General features: G+C 31.1%; 1 protein-coding gene across 2 annotated transcripts in view; it reads left to right on the forward strand.

Moving 5' to 3' along the window:
• Positions 1–4,734, forward strand: part of LOC120352731 — a 48,409-nt gene extending 43,675 nt beyond the window's left edge. For both annotated transcript variants that reach the window (XM_039434680.1, XM_039434681.1), the window contains one exon: positions 1,974–4,734. In XM_039434680.1, coding sequence (XP_039290614.1) covers positions 1,974–2,127 — 154 coding nt within the window. In that variant the 3' untranslated portion in view covers positions 2,128–4,734. The remainder of the gene's footprint in view (positions 1–1,973) is intronic.
• The last annotated feature ends 13,118 nt before the right edge of the window (positions 4,735–17,852 follow it).

The raw sequence follows: 17,852 nt of genomic DNA on the forward strand, positions 1-17,852 counted from the left end.
TGATGATTGTTAAACATAATTCCTCTATCCCGTACGTGTGTAAGCCAGTTCTTTCCTTTATTATAGTAACTTATATCTAATTACTATATCCTTTTTTCTTGTGAAATGAGTGACATACACATAACCTCTCGAACTTCTATACTAGTAAAAAATGGTAGAGAAATAGTACAAGCTAAGCTTAGTTTTCCTCTTTCAGATTATAATATCTATTAGTATGGATCATTTTAAAACTTTTATTGATAAATGATTTTTTCAAGCTGGTGGCTCAAACTAAAATTAAACCACATTATAACAAATGATATGGATTCAATCCGGTTCCAAATGAAATTTCGTTTAAACTGGCACTGTGCAAACGGCGCATTATCTTTAATTTCTTTGTTTGAAGGGTTGAACTTTGGAGTTCGACTCAAATTCTTGTAAAGAATGCTCATTGGGAATATATCTCTTTTATTTTTATATGAATTTGAAAGTCTCATAAGTCACGATTCTAGTGAGATCAAACGATTCTTGTTTGTAAATTTACATCTAAAAAAGATATTACTAAAAAAGATAATAATAATAATATATTTATTACCATCTGGTTCACAACAAACATTGGTCATCGTCACAAGCATACAAAATAATACAAAATAATTAACAATACAAAAGTCTACACAGCCAAAACACAATCACATCTAAAACCCACCTATTAAACAAGATCACAAACTAAGTATACACAGCCTAAACATACACAACAGTAACAGATTTACATAGACTGTGAAATTTTATAAAATTCAGGTACCTTGTAAAGTCCACCTCTTATTAGGCCTTTCCTAACTCTATCTTTATATTGGGTGGCATCTAGGTCTCTTACCAATGACGGAAGGGCATTATAAAATCTGAGAGATTGGGCCCTGAAACTTCTCAATGATGCGCTGGAAGAGCACCATTCGACACCTATATTACTTGCCCCTCTTGTATTGTATGTATGCCTATCAGAGTTGAGGCTGAATTTATCCAGGTTCTTTTTGACATAACACAGACATTCCAGGACATACATAGAAGGAAGAGTCAGAATTTTATTCTCAATAAACAATGGTCTACAATGACTACGTGGCTCTTCATTGTTTAATATTCTAATGGCTCTCTTCTGTAGCAGGAAAAGTTTACCAGCCAAAGGACTATTTCCCCACAAAATTATACCATAGGCTAGGTGACTGTGAATAATCGCAAAGTAACACTATTTACACATCTTTACACACCTAGATACACTATTTACATACTAGGAAATTGAATAGAAATAGAAATCGAAGTACCCTCTTCTTAAATTATTTACTCACTCACTACATGTTTCGGCTATGATGCCATTATCAAGTGATTTAAAATAAATAGCCGAAATATGTTGTGAGTAAACTTTTACTAATTTAAAAAAAGGGTACGTAGATTTTTAGTTTTATTTCTATTCAAGTGTAGCCCTAAAGAAAAAAGACAATTTGATGGAAAATTGAAGTATTTTATATTTAACGTTTAATGGATTCATTGTTTTTTCAATTTAGTATTGGTTTCAAGTCAGTATTGGCTTAATGGCATGTTTGTATTGTACATTCATTATATATCTTAATGAACCGAATTCAGGGACACCAGGTTAGATGTATAAGCATTGTAGGTCATCGTATTTGGTGACTCTAAAGTACCCAACATGTTTTGGGTGAAATTAATCGAAAAATCCAACATATTATGTCGATCTGCAATGTTGTACATTTTAGATTGTACAAAGCTTGTACAAGCGTGTTTGACAAACCTATAACCGGCCTAACATTCAACCTATACTTACTTAACCTAACCTAACCTGATCTCATAAATTCGGTATAACGTGCAAAATCATTATTGTGCATGCTGTATATCAACCCAGATTTGATGTAGCAATTTTTATACATTTTTATGGTGGAAAAATAAAATTCATTATTAATATGTTGAATTTTTGTGATTTCTAGTGACAAGACACCGGTAGCTCGCCGCCTCATTGAGAGCTTCATTCCCGATGAATCAACTTATAGCTTCGTTCCCAAGGAACCGAAGCCGAGAAACTACTTCTCACTGGGAGATTTTATCGTGGACAAGCCTCCCAAGAAGAAATCGCCAAAATAACGACAACCTACATTCATACTTAATTAAGGTATTATTATGGAGCTCCCTAACAATGTGATATTTATGATATTCGAATGGTATTTTTGTGAGGAATGTTTGTAAATTGATGTATTTCAACAGAATGTAACATACGGCTGTATGTTTTTTTCCTGTTATTCAACATTTGAATAGTGTACCTAGGTGTTGATTCTAGTTGTTATATTGTATTTCAGGTAAATACAACATTCAGCTGCATATTTTTGTAAGAATTTCAACGGAATTCATTATACCAATTTTATTTATTATTAGAATATCTTTAATATGTTAAGGTCTATTAGTTGAGGATATTATTCTAAGGCTAGTCATTCATGCCACGGTAAGGTTTTCTCTGGTTGATTGAAGAATAACTCATCTTTTAAATAAAATTGAAATAGCCTATATACTGAATTGCAATCAAAAAGTGTTTTCATTGATTAGAGACATTCGATAAACTAAAAACTAAACTACTAAACTATCAGAATAAAAAATCGCAGTTGACCTTACACACTTATAAAGAATTGTCTTTAATAATAATACTCAATAACTAATTAGAGACATTCGATAAACTAAAATATCAGAATCAAAAATTGCAGTTGAGCTTACAAACTTATAAAGAATTGTCTTTAATAATAATACTCAATAACTAATTTAGGTTTACGCACAAGCCTAGAGCTCATGTGGGGTTGCAAAAAAAAATAATACAAAAATTATCGCCATTTTGTATTTTGTGTGTGAAATACTCATACTATCCAAATTGAGGTATTTTGGTTTTAGGATTTTCTTCTAATGCCAGTAATTTACGTCACGGTTTACTAGAGAGTTAATCTGTACAGGCTATCTGGGCACTAAAGAGGAACGTTAGGCTATACGTTGTTTTACGTTTATATACGTACAAAAACGTACGTTTTTGTATGTTTTTTACGTTATTTCGTTTTTGTTAGGCTATACGTGGAAGGATGGCCTGCCTTTTAATTGAAATAAAACTGAACCAAATTGCGATCACTTAAGTGGACTTAATTTAGCGATTTTTTTGGATTGATTATGAAATGCGATGTAAGACTAACGATTGTTGATTGAAATTATGTTGAACTGTAATCAATCATGTTTTCGTCCATTAGAGACATTTATTGAACAACAATAATATGTTTTTTTGTTCAAAACGCTGAAAGTCAGATTTCTGCAATATTTTATTTAATTTGTCTATCCATAGATAATAGATACAATTCAGGTAGAACAACAGTAGCCCAAAAAATACCCCATAATTTAAAAAATCGCAAAAAATGTGAACAAAAATAACAAATTTCAAAAAATAATAAAATTGGTTGAACATTGGTAGTCGAATTAAGGAACTGTTAAATTACGTTATTTGTATGTTTTCTGTTGTCATCATGTTTGATAATTATTTAGGACTATGTTATTTTTCATACATAATTCATGATTGCTTGTTCTTATTTTCATCCACAATTCATTATTGTTTGTTCTCTATTATGTGAATAATTACACTCTCCACAAGTAATAAATAGTATAAAGCAAGTAAAATACAGTCTAAATCAAGGTGTATGTTATCTCTTACAGTTTCATTTATAATTTATTATCATTTGGTTCTCCATTATGTAAATAATTACTCTTCATAAATCATAAATTGTATAAAACATGTAAAATACAGTCTTGAGCAAGGTGGATAGAATCCCTCACAGTTGAGAACAAATTATTTAACTAACTACAGACTAAAATAGTCATCAGGTCAGTTCAGTGGCCCTGAAATTAATCAGTAGCGACCTGAAAACTCTCACACCATAGCTGAGCCAGCCAGGCTATAATTATTATCATTACAGACAGAAATATGTTGAGAAAATTATTTGACAAGTTAAAGCAAACTTATTTATATACTTATTTATTATTGATTTATTTAGCGCCATCCTACTAAGCTGATTTATAGAAATTGAAAATTGTTATTGAAAAAAGAAAAAGAAAATACAATATTACATAAATAGGCTAAATGTATGTCAAATTCTAATGCAGTACAATGTTTTATCAACACATGAAATTCTTTTTGTACAGCAAAATTTTTTCTTACAAATAAACCTGAAAATGGAAAATTATGTTTGGAAAATCTTACTCTCAATGTGTTAGTGTTTTAAATTCCGCTGATTTTCCCTAAGTCCTCTTGAGAGTTAAATTTCTTACAAATTGGAATAGTATTTGTATTTAATTTGAAACGGAAATTTTGTAGTGAATTGTAATCGCCTCCCTAAATATTTTGGGATACCTGAGTATAACTGAAATTAAATTTTGTAGTGTATTGAGATTTGTAAATTTTTGAAAATACTTGCGAATATCAACTTACTCATATTTAAGGATGTAGGCTATTTGTGATGAAATGAGAGTTTTAAAAATATCAAAACATATCACATTGTTGGGAACTACTCCAATATTGAACACTGTCAAATATTATTGATGACTTATTACTACTTATTGTCGTAGCTGTATGATACCTTAGTTTTCTATAATGAAGAAAACAGCATTTTCTTTCACAAAAAATGGTTGTTCGATGCAAACAAACCCCGAATTTGAGTTTCGGTGGTAGAGAAAGCAGTTCGTCTTAACCCTGAAAAATAAAAAACATTGTAGCGGTTTCTATTAGATTTTAAGAAGTAGCCTGGTGATAGCAAAGCAACGCTTTGAATTTCTCTTCTTCAACATACAAAGGTGGTATTATATGGTTTAATCATATGAACAATGAGTTTACGACTCAAGTGAGAAACTCAAGTTTGTGACTCAAGTGAGCAACTCAAGTGAGCAACTCAAGTTTGTGACTCAAGTGAGCAACTCAAGTTTGTGACTCAAGTGAGCAACTCAAATTTGTGACTCAAGTGAGCAACTCAAGTTTGTGACTCAAGTGAGCAACTCAAATTTGTGACTCAAGTGAGCAACTCAAGTTGTGACTCAAGTGAGCAACTCAAGTGAGCAACTCAAATTTGTGACTCAAGTGAGCAACTCAAGTTGTGACTCAAGTGAGCAACTCAAGTTGTGACTCAAGTGAGCAACTCAAGTTTGTGACTCAAGTGAGCAACTCAAGTTTGCGACTCAAGTGAGCAACTCAAGTTTGTGACTCAAGTGAGCAACTCAAGTTTGTGACTCAAGTGAGCAACTCAAATTTGTGACTCAAGTGAGCAACTCAAGTTTGCGATTCAAGTGAGCAACTCAAGTTTGTGACTCAAGTGAGCAACTCAAGTTTGTGACTCAAGTGAGCAACTCAAGTTTGTGACTCAAGTGAGCAACTCAAATTTGTGACTCAAGTGAGCAACTCAAGTTTGTGACTCAAGTTTGCAACTCAAGTTCGCAACTAAAGTTTGCAACTCAATTGAGCAAGTTTGCGTTGCCGTCACCAGCTGCTTTCAATTTTGTAACTCATGTTTCAATTGTTTGATATTTTATTCTTATTGTCCATCATTTTTATTTTATTTTGTAATGGTGGATGCGCTTGCAAAATTGGTGATGCTAGCTTGCAGAAGCTTGCAAATATTGGTGAAATATTTTAAAAGTGAGCTAGAAGATTTGTAAGTTTGATGGTTTGCTAAATGAGGTGAAATTATTTCTGTATTGGTCACTGTTTGTAGGGCAAAGTGACATTCAATTTGAATGTGAGCAGTAATTTTTATGCATAGCATCAATTTCTCCCATTCAACCAATGCTGACAGTTTGAAGAAATGTAATTGATTTAAATCACCTTGCAAGGAGATGAAGAAAATCTTATTAAAATATGGAGTTTATTCAACTTTCAACGGTACAACACTAATTTTATATAGAAAAATAACAATAGAAAAATAACCAAACGCAAAATATTGATGTTTAAGAACTTTAAGTTCAGAATAAGAGGACATCTCGCAGCTATATTATGATTTATTTATTCCTCTTTCAACGGTACAACACCAATTTTACATAGAAAAACAAGCAAAAAACGAAATGCATTGAATACAATATTAGATAATAGAGTGGGTTTGGGGTTTATGCTACTCCATTCACAAAAATTAGAGGCTCGGATTTCAAGAAATGTTATTGATGTAAATCACCTTGCAAGGAGATAAAAAACCTTATTAAAATATGGAATTTATTCAACTTTCAACGGTACAACACCAATTTTACATGGAAAAATAACATTAGAAAAACAACCAAAAAACAAAGTACAAACAAAACATTGAATACAATATTAGAGAATAGAGTGGGGTTGAGTTTTATGTTCCTCCATTCACGAAAATTAGTGGCTCGAATTTCAAGAAATGTTATTGATTCAAATCACCTTGCAAGGAGATGAAAAAACCTTATTAAAATATGGATTTTATTCAACTTTCAACGGTACAACACCAATTTTACATCACCTCGCAAGGAGATGAAAAAACTTTCATAAAATATGGAATTTATGCATATCGAAAAGAAATTTTCAATTCTCTTTCTAGAATAAGAGTAGAAAATATCAAATTCAGGATTCAATGTCTTGATTCAAATTCTTCACAATACTAAAAAGGTCTTGAATAAAAGTTGACACAAATTTATTGAAATAACGAGATACCAGTTCCGATAGAAAGGAACTCCGCGATCGTATTATTGGCATGTGAAATCAGATCCTAATGTGAAATCATAATGTGGAACTTGCCAAACAATTGAATCGTGTATTTTTGAATTCGATAGATGTGAGTGAAATAAGTGATCCCATTTTTCAGATTATCTAAAAAACTATCAGACTATCTAACTAAGGTGTAGGTCTGGTCGTGGGTTCGAATCCCGCCTCAAGTTTGGTTGTTTGATCACATCCCATCGCTCAAACTCCTACACTGAAAGAAGAATAATGAGTGTGAATGAGTAAAAGAATGAAGATTCATGTTTGAGAAAAGTAGATAAATAATGATGGGAAGGAAATAAAACCATAGAAGATGGTTTGTAAAACAGGTTTGCAAAAGGCAAGATAATTAATTAATTGATAAGTATAAACAAGGAAAGAAATATTATTTGCTATCTGGTATCAAATACCCTGAATAGTTCTACTACTGCAAATATTGACAACAGGGAGAACAGATAGAAGAATTTTCGATAAGAGCTTAGATCGTTAAATGATCAGTTTATATTCACTAGCACGTGAATAAATGCAATATCTCATTCATGATTTTTCATTGTGAATGATGCCCATGTCGGCTTTTTTGTGTGTGGGTAAAGGAAAGCGCTTTCTACGCGCAATCAAAAGCTCATTTCAAATTAAAATAGATTTGTACAAATTCATGCATACAATTACACAATATTAACAGAAATAGAAGTAACAGTACAAAATACAGAAAATGAGTTGGAATAGAACTATGAACAAAAAGGATTTTTTTTTTGGAAACGAATTCTGCAAAGTATGAAGAATTATTTATCAGAATGAAAATTGAATGAATTTAGAATTTCGATGGTTTAATAATGTAATATAACTACATCTCCTCTTTTCAAAAAAACAAAAATATTGACTGTCATAAATCTCTATATATTTCAAGTAATCATGCACACTAGAAAGAATCTCTATAGCTTGAATAAAATATCAAATTTTTAATATTCATGCTTATAACACCAGGAAAAAAGACCTCATTGATATTCCATATCAACGTCTTGTCATAAGCATGAAACACTATGACAGCATAGGCTTGAGAATGTACAATAAGTTGCCATTGGATATCAAATGTTGTGAGAATATTGTTATTTGTTAAAAAATTACTTTTTGAGTGGCTGGTTTTAAGACCTTTCTATTGTTTGACAGAGTTTTTCGATTCTACTTGATGTAATTTATTCTACTTTGTGACTTTAAACTATTGCTTTGACTCTGTTATTTTGTAATTGTATTACTATGACTTTGTCAATTACATATATTGGTCTACGACAATAAAATCTATTTATTTATTATTACATAAATCAGCGGTGTTTCCACGGGTGTATGTCACTCACTAAAGAGGTCTGCAGTTTTAAATTAGTTACCGTATATTGAAACACATTTTTGAATAAATTGATATAAATGTTTTATCACAGAAGAGAACATCAAATGAAAACAATAACTAATGAAAACAGCTAATGAAAAACGACTTGATGAACAAGCCGTGGTCACTTACACAATGTATAGGACCTTTATCAAGAGCCACCTTTAGTGGATGACGCACTCCCGTTTCTACAAATGAAAATTGTCAACTCTTAGATAAGGATATAAAATAATATCCTTCCAATTAACACACAACCGGATCAGATAAAGATATATTATAAGAGATGAGTAGATCTACAGCTTAAGGAGGGTTCTAAACCATAATAACGAATACCTGTTATGAAACGAAATTGATAGCAATTAATTTGGATTTTAGTGGAATTATCATGAAACATTCCAAGAGAAGAATTGAAGGATACATTTGAATAGAAGTTTGACTAGCTCAGTTTTGAGGCGATTTTGCATGTTACTTGTGCACGCTCCCATCACCAATTTTTGTAATTTAGTTATGTATTATTTTAGGTATTTCTCAATAATAAATAAAAAAAATACGGTCAATTACTACTTATTTGTTTTATTTATGATTGATTTTTGATCGAAAAATATTTTGCAAGCCGCATCCACTCTTTTATATTATAATATCTAATACTAGTTTTAGGATATAGATGTATTTTTCTCTGTGCTTTATCTAATATTGAAATAAGAGTAAGAGAAAGCGTAAATGAAGGCGAATTTTGATTGAAAATGAACAAATTAGGCAACTAATAAATGATTGTTGCCTGTCTTTAAACAATATTTGTAATGTGATATTTAAAATTACACATTGTTATAAATCATGTAATAATAATTGTGAATTGCCAATGTAATAATAATTGTGAATTGCGTTGGCAATTATATAGTATGTAATTCGGAAGAATCTGTACAATATTTCGGAATTATTTGCTTGAAATTATGGAATTTTTGGAAGGTTCAGAATTGCATTTGCTGAAAGGTTACACTAAAAGTCACTGAATTATTATACAGTGGACTTTTAAAATGAATTATCATATACAACTGAATTATTGAATTATTATATACAATATTGGACTTTGAATTCTAATTTAATAATAATACTTCAGTTGCCGATTTTGAGAAATGGAAAATTATGACAAAAAAAAATTGTAGAATTGAAGAAATTTTATGATATGGGATGATTATTCCCTTTTTGTAAACGTATTTTATCTTGAGCTATTAATAATAATAAAAAAGAGGAGAGAGAAAAATTCCGAAATATTCACTACTTATTAAAACTTATGTTTTTATAATTGATAGTATTTTCACATATTGTGTATATCATCAACTCACAGTATGAATAATTCATAATTGCTTTAATTGCAACACGTTAATTGCTAATGTATTATTTTTTTAATCAACAATTTCTTCTCGACTTAATTTTTTTTTTTGGTGGTGGATTTCATCAATTTATTACGATTTAATATGTTTTTGTTGTATTCTATGAGTTTGAAATAAATATTTGCAATCGAAGAAATAACGATCAATTAATAATTACTGAAGTCGGAGTTAGGCTTACTTTTCTACTTATTGCTAAGTTTCTTAAGATAAGGAAGGTCCTAAAACAAAATTGAAAATTAACCAGTTCCTTCTCAGATATTTTTTCAAAATTGATTTCGAATTCTTCATTTGCTATTACATAATATTCCAAAGCATAGCATCATTTAAATACTCATTTTAAACATATACAGAGTATTTTTAATATATGAGGGCTATTCACGATATTGAGTTATCCAGCTAAATTCGAGCTATATGCTGACTTGAATTAGCTGAAATTGGCGGATCCAAGATGCCAGACCAAAATTTTGAGCCCACAAAAAATATATTTTTAAATTCCAATAGGATACCCAATGAATCTCTCAATTATCCTTGTAACAGAAATATTAAGCAGTTTCCATAATTCTTGCTCAACCTTTATATTTTATATTATTGAATATTTATGTTATATTAATACATGTAGGCCATATTGAAATTAATCTTATCAATATCCATGACATTATACCTATTAGCCTACTTTCAGGTTTTCCAAGTACACTTTTCTAAATCCGTCTTTGTTTACAGTAAACAGTACTTTTTCAATATTCACATTTCTAGAAGTAATTAGTAGACAAAATAAATAAATGCTCAATTATGAAGAAGTATGGAAATTTATCATAAAAAGCGAACAATTGCATGATTAATGATAACAATAATAATGATGCAATTAAAAATAAAATTGGAAAAAATTGACCCGGGAGGGGTCGCGTCTGGTCTTTTGCATACAGTCATATATATAACTGATCAAGGTCATTTCTATGCACTCATGAAGAGTTTATCATACTAGGTAACCTAACCTAATAAATAAATAAATAGTACTTTCAAATTGAATCATCCACTATATATTGTACTAGTCATTTCTCTGCACTCATGAAGAGTTTATCATACTAACCTAACCTAACCTAATAAATAAATAAATAGTACTTTCAAATGGAATCCTTCACTATATACTGTACTACGCCACTAGTTGACGTCTCATTTCCGTTGCCTCAGTCATTGGTACAGACGCGTCTTGACAAGTTATTTATTTATCTATTTATTTATTCATTCACTGATACACAAAACACAATTCATTGAAATGATTGGGGAAGGACCAACAGGTAAAGCCCAAAACTGTTCCTTCCCGAATTTCGATTCATACACTAAGTTCAAAAAGTAAGTTATATGTTTCATTCACTTTTTATTTATTTATTTATTATTCACAATGGAGACAACGAGTTTCCCCAAATATGTCTCCTTGACAATAAAAATTGTACAGATACAAATGAAAAAAAGAAAAATAATATGAACTTATGCAATAATAACTAATACAAACAAAAATACCACCTAATTCAAAAATGAAAAAAATGAAAAGATTTCAAATACTTATGAAAAAAGTAGAAATAAAACAAATTGAGAATTTAGTGCAAACATGATCGAATACACCTAGCGCGACCCAGTATAAAATTTATATAAAATATTCAATATTCTTCTTAAAATGTATATATTTAGGGCTCTTAATTTCTTATTTGTAAAATAACATCTCAAAAAGGGTACCGTACTATGATGTTATTTTACAAATAATAAAGATAGTTATACTTGTACATGTTTCACATAATCTTACTCTCCCCAACGGTGACCGGAACTTTGGGATCAGGAATTTTGGGACCAACTAGGAAAAAGAGGAATTTTGGAACCAAGTCTGTGGTCTCTAACTGCAAGATGATTAGCAAACAATAGTCGGCCCTTTCGACAGATTCACACGCTTCTGTCACTGAATGAGAACCATTCATAGATTCATTTTTAGAAATAGGTCTGTGTACTGAGGAAATAAACAATCTATTCTCATTACAGACATCTTTAGAAGGCCTCTTTTCCAACATGTTATTAGATCCAAGTTTCTTGATCTAATGAAAACCAGAAATTCATATTTTCCTGATCAAGTAGCAGAAATAATAATTCAACTTCAAATTCTGAATAAATAGATATAAGTATATTGAATGAATATAATTGAAAGTATTTAATTTGAATTGAATTAAAATTTATTTTTTAAAACCTGAAGATGGTGTGGATCACTGAGACTAGTTGTTATAATTTGTATTTTTAATTTATTAATTTCAAAAAAGTGTACTACAATTCTATTTTATGAATAAAAATAAGTAGGGTAGCCATGAATTCATACATTTTAAGGAGATAATTGAAAGTATATTGAATTTATACAGTTCAATAGGCCTGCAACTGACTCGCTGATTCTATGAGTTCAAAGCCTTTGTATTGAAGAAAAATGTCCAACAACTTGTTGGAGACACCTGATTCTACCTTGGTGGAGACCCATTCTCTCTTGTGTCGGAACCTTTAGACCCAAAATGTATTGGTCCCGAAAAGTACAGGTCCTAAAGTTCCTAGCACCTTTCCAATACAGTTGAACATTCATTGAGTTATGTAAGCAATGTGAAATATAAAAAAAAAATGAAAAAAATTTGTGTTTTAGGAGATGAAAGAAATCTTTAATTCTCACAAATACAGGCCTGTAGATGAAAGAAATCTTTAATTCTCACAAATACAGGCCTGTTTCAAATTTCTACATTGGGGCAGAGGCTTCGGAGGCACTCCTAAATTCGCCTTATAGATGAATATTTCCTTTGAAAATGCCAGCATATTATTTCACATAATCATCCATATAATTATTTTTTCCCCCACACAATATTAAAATAATAAAGTTATAACTGCCCAGTGAAACCCTTAAGCGCCGTTGAGCTGAAAATTATTATTATTATTTGTATGTTTATACTGCAATCACATATTTTTTTTATATTTTACTTTCAATTCCAAACAATGTTTAAGTATCATAATTCACTTAATTCAAACCAGTGTATTTAAACTGTCTGATTTAGTTGGACTCCTCCCTGCACACGGACAAGTCATCCACGCAGGGAGTATATTCTTTATTTACTATTGTTACACTATTATTTTGTAAATATGTCTTTTTGATGGAAAAAAAATATATCAATAGAATAGAATAATGTTTTATTGTAGCTACTTCTGAGGTCATCCAGAAGCATTACATTCGTCACAAATTGCATCAAAATTTAATCACATGATTCTTGATCAACTAAGATCTTGATGAAGCGAATGTCAAATGAAGTAGTGTATTTTTGTTATTACATTAAAATTTAATAGAATGATACAATATTTGACAGTAATATTGACACAATTCAATAATTTAATATAAAATAATAATAGAAATAATAATTATTAACTAATAATTAATTAGTCTTCACTAGTCCTGACAGTTCGGTAGTCAAAAGATGGATTGTCTAGTCTAAGTCTAGTTACAACACTAATAGGTAATCAATTTTAAACAGTCCAGGCCAACTCATAAAACTCTCATTGAATGTATAGAGGCTATTTTTAAGTTTGTCAGTGATTAGATTTATAACTCTTTAGAACTCTCTAACTCAGACTAAACATCGATTGCCAGTTCTTATCTGGCAGTCGATGTTTCGTCTGAGTCTAGTTACAACACTAATATGTAATCAATTTCAAACAGTCCAGGCCAACTCATAAAACTTATTGAATGTATAGCTAGGCTGTCTGTAAGTTTGTCAGTGATTAAATTTACAACTCTAACTACTGTATAAGCTGTTTGTAAGTCGGAACAGGCAATAGCCTAATCCTTGCACATAAAGGTGCGTACAGATATACGCGCCTCCAACATGCTCCGCGCACGCTCAGCCTTCGCTCCGCAATCGCTCCGATCATGAACGTTACGGGAGATGTTAGCTCTTCTCGCGTTCCACTCTTGCTCCCCGGTCGATCATCAATCGATCTGCTCGAGTGACGTTCGATTGCGGAGCAGAGCGAAAGTCTGTACGCACCTTAAGATGATGATGATGTATAGAGGGGATTTCTAATTAGAAAACGTTTGAGCTTATTCTTGAAAATGTGATCTCCCAAACTTCTAAATTGTTCGGGAAGTGAGTTGAATAGCTTTACACCAACAAACATAATTATTTTGATTAACATCTATCTATTATATCAAATCTGCAGATCTATGCACTATTGTTTATGTTTTTGAAGGGACGGATTTGAAGATCCAAAGGTTCAAAGAACCTCACACGTCAACCGAAGCTTATTGTGTGTCCCAAGTATGTTAGTTAGGCAAACCAATTCCTTTGTCCTTTACAAGTTCCAGGAGTTTTTCCCCTATACTTACATCCCATTCCTCACCTGGTTGCTTGCAGCCAAACAGAGCCCTTCTTCTAGCCCCAAGTCTTACGAAATCAAGTATGATATGCTTGACAGTCTCTTCAGACTGATTACAAAGCCTACACATCTGACTTTCATTTCTGAGTCCAATTGTGTGGAGATGTTTCCATAAGTGGCCTAATCAGGTCCAAGTATCAGGGCAATCAACTGCTTGACCTGACCAGACCACTACCTTCTTAAACAAAGCCATAGTGCCATACTGCTTTGTTTACGGAGGTAGTACCCAGACTCTTCAGCACTATTACAAACTAACACATCTTATTCAAAAAAGTCACTTTTTAAACTATTGTTCAATCCATTATATTTTGGAAATAGTTGCAATAAAATCTTGAATTTTATCGTATTCTGATAAGACTACTAATTAGGAACAGATGATGTTTTGTTTCTAATAGTTAGATATTCATTATAATCAGATTTTATTGTACTCTCACATATTACTGCAACAGGTTTAATCCACCCAGCGCAACCCCTCGTGTGATTTTCACTTGCTAGGGTTAAGATTCAACATGCTATGCTGTTTTGGACTTGACTAACATTAATACATTTATTGTATAAGTTACCTGTATCTCATTCTCAAGTATTGATCATTTTACAACAATATTTCACTTTTTGTGTGTCACATTCTCAAATATTGATAGTTCTACAACAATATTTCACTTTTTGTGTGTCACATTCTCAAATATTGATAGTTCTACAACAATATTTCACTTTCTGTGTGTCACATTCTCAAATATTGATCATTCTACAACAATATTTCACTTTTTGTGTGTCACATTCTCAAATATTGATCATTCTACAACAATATTTCACTTTTTGTGTGTCACATTCTCAAATATTGATCATTTTACAAATGTTTCACTTATTGTGTGTCACATTCTTAACTACTGATCATTTTACAAATATTTCGCTTACCGTATTGTGTATCACATTCTCAAATCTTGTTCATTTTACTAAGGGTTGGAAAATAAGGGTTTTGACTCAGGATGAAATTCCTCAATTACCGTGTCTGTACTCTAAGAATTCGATAAAAACTGGTCAATTTTATTCATTTATTCAGAATCATACAATTTCTAGAAAAGTACCACAGGCTGAAGCCCAAAACGGTTCCAATTCTAATTTATACAACAGTCCAATCCAGGTTATGCCACTTTCACATTTTTGAGTTATACTCCAATTTACAATCTAAACAATCACATTTCAAATTATTCAGATTCAGAAATACTTCTAAAAAGAATTAAATGATTAACAAACAATCAAAAACGGTTAAAAAAACCATAATCTATTATTTTGTAACAAAATGTTGAATTTGAAACAATATTATTCTATTGGTATTGTTGAATATATGGTTATTGTAGAAGCATATAATGTATTTAAGGCTTTATTGTTTGTAACTTGAATATTGAAGTCGATGTTGAGTGTTTCCATATTTATAGAAAAGGTGTGCTGTGCTTTCGATCACTAATTTTCTACGTTGATAAAATAAACGCACTTCTCTGAATATTTTGTGTTTTATTTTTTGGAATTGAAATATTGATCCTCTATCCAGTATTAGTTTTTAGTCTCATATCTTGCTTTTGAACGCAAATAGTTCTATGTATTTGTATATTTATGATGTAATTATTGAGAATAGAAATTCAATTTGATTCAATCACTAAGATGATTCTCCAATCATCATGAGTGATTAAGAAAATTATTGATCCTCGTCAATCCTTCAATTGAATACTTACTTACTCCCATGGCCATCTACAGGGTGTTTACGAACTCTCTACCAATATTCTAGGGCATTGTTCCTGGGTAGAAACATATCTAAATATCATATTTGAATTGTCCGGAAGTCTTCAGTTACTCACACAGCGGCCATTTTGCTTTTTTCACTTATTTTTTTTTCTAAATAATGATTGAACATACAAAATTGAAACTTTGCACAATCATTTATAACAACTGGTCAAAGTAACAAAAAATTATTATAATTTTTCAAATTTTTAAAACAAAATGGCGGCCATTTAAAATTTTGTTTCTAAATAACTCAGAAACCGATGGTTTTACAAAAACATTACAAGAATAACTGTTTTAGTAAATTTAATTTCCTATCGATTGGTACCATATTTTTAAAGATTAGACCAATATTTAACTGAGATATGGCAGCTTTAGTGGTTGGTGACCCACCTTTAGAGGGTTATGTAACGTTATTTTATTGTTTGAAATGACCTGAAATCGCTTACTATTAACATTCAATGCAAATTGTGATTGTTGCATCATTGACGTTACTCTATTAGCATGCCTTGGTTTGCACTGCAACAAACTCTCAGTGGTCACCTATCACTAAGGCTGCAATATCTCAGTAAATATTGATCCAATCTTGAAAACTCTGGTACCATTCGATAGGTAATTAAATTTACTAAAAAAAGTTATTCCTGTAAAGTTCTTGTAAAATCATCGGTTTCTGAGCTATTTAAGAAACAAAATTTTAAATGGCCGCCATTTTGTTTTAAAATTATAATGTTTTTGTAGCTTTGTCCAGCTGTTATAAATGATTGTGCGCAGTTCCAATTTCGTATGTTCGACCATTATTTAGAAAATAATAATAATAAGTGAAAAAGCAAAATGGCCGCTGTGTGAGTAACTGAAGACTTGCGGAGAATTCAAATATGATATTTAGATATATTTCTCACCCAGGAGCAATGCCCTAGAGTATTGGTAGGGAGACTCGTAAACACTCTGTATATATATTATTTGGCTGTACGTTGACCAGATAATATAGAATACATCTGAATAGAATCTATCAAATAAATAAATAGATAATATTATCTATATAGAATATATCTGGTCTAAGGTCCGCACCAACAAACTGTCTCCACGTAGCTCGCTCCTCAGCATCTTTTTCTGTCGCTCCAAGCCTCTCCATGTCCGTCTTAATCTGTCGTCACCATTTCTGTCCTTCAATAATTCAAGGATGAAATTAGTTAAGGTTTGAAATTAACTCACTTCAACTGATTATAGGCAATTCGTTGAAAGATATGTGAGCTTCATTTTTTGCTGAAGATGAAGCCCACATAATCCCCACAGGCTTGTGCATCGGTGATAAAAAAGATATTCCTTGAAGAGGATTGATGAATTTAGGTGAGTGCCAAATCACCGAGAAGTGATTAAGTCTATAATACTTGAAGATTGGTAACAATTGCTCAATTTGGTAGAGTAGTTTTTTTAAATACCTATTCAAGGTATTTCAATATTCAAAAATAAATATAGCAGGGTCCACGTTATAATTAGTACACAGTACTTGATAAACATTCGTGTTACTATCCTTGTCCATCATTCTTAAAAGAAAATAGTGCTATCGTACCTAGCTCTGCAACATTGCCAGATCGTTTTCTAACAATGTAGAAATATAATATAATTAAAGAAATATTCTATCTCAATTATGAAGATTTACTAGCCTATTTAATCATTGAAAATATATTATTTTCCTGACAAATAAAATATGTAGTTATCCTCTGTAGAAGTTTGTAGAATCAACCATTTAATTGTTGATTTCTCTTTAAAGCAGAGTCTATTGCCTATAGTGAGGTCCACGTTATAATGGCAGTGGAGAAAGATAGGAGAAAAACGTTGCCGTTACTCAGTCTTGTCAATGCCTTCTATAGACGGTAGCTGATGCAGGTTTATTGATGTAATATAAACGGATCATTATCGTTGAAAATAATCGATTATATTTTTCAATAATTTGATAATGAATTTCCATAATGAATTACGATAAAATATTTTGTTAATTAATTATCAATTCTACATTGTTAAAAGACGATCTGGCAAAAGAGCAAAGCGAGAAAGAGATAGCGCTATACGCTCTGTTGAATGATAGACAAGGATAGAAATA

The sequence above is a fragment of the Nilaparvata lugens genome, chromosome 8 (assembly GCF_014356525.2).
Source record: "Nilaparvata lugens isolate BPH chromosome 8, ASM1435652v1, whole genome shotgun sequence".
In the NCBI taxonomy this organism is placed as follows: domain Eukaryota; kingdom Metazoa; phylum Arthropoda; class Insecta; order Hemiptera; family Delphacidae; genus Nilaparvata; species Nilaparvata lugens.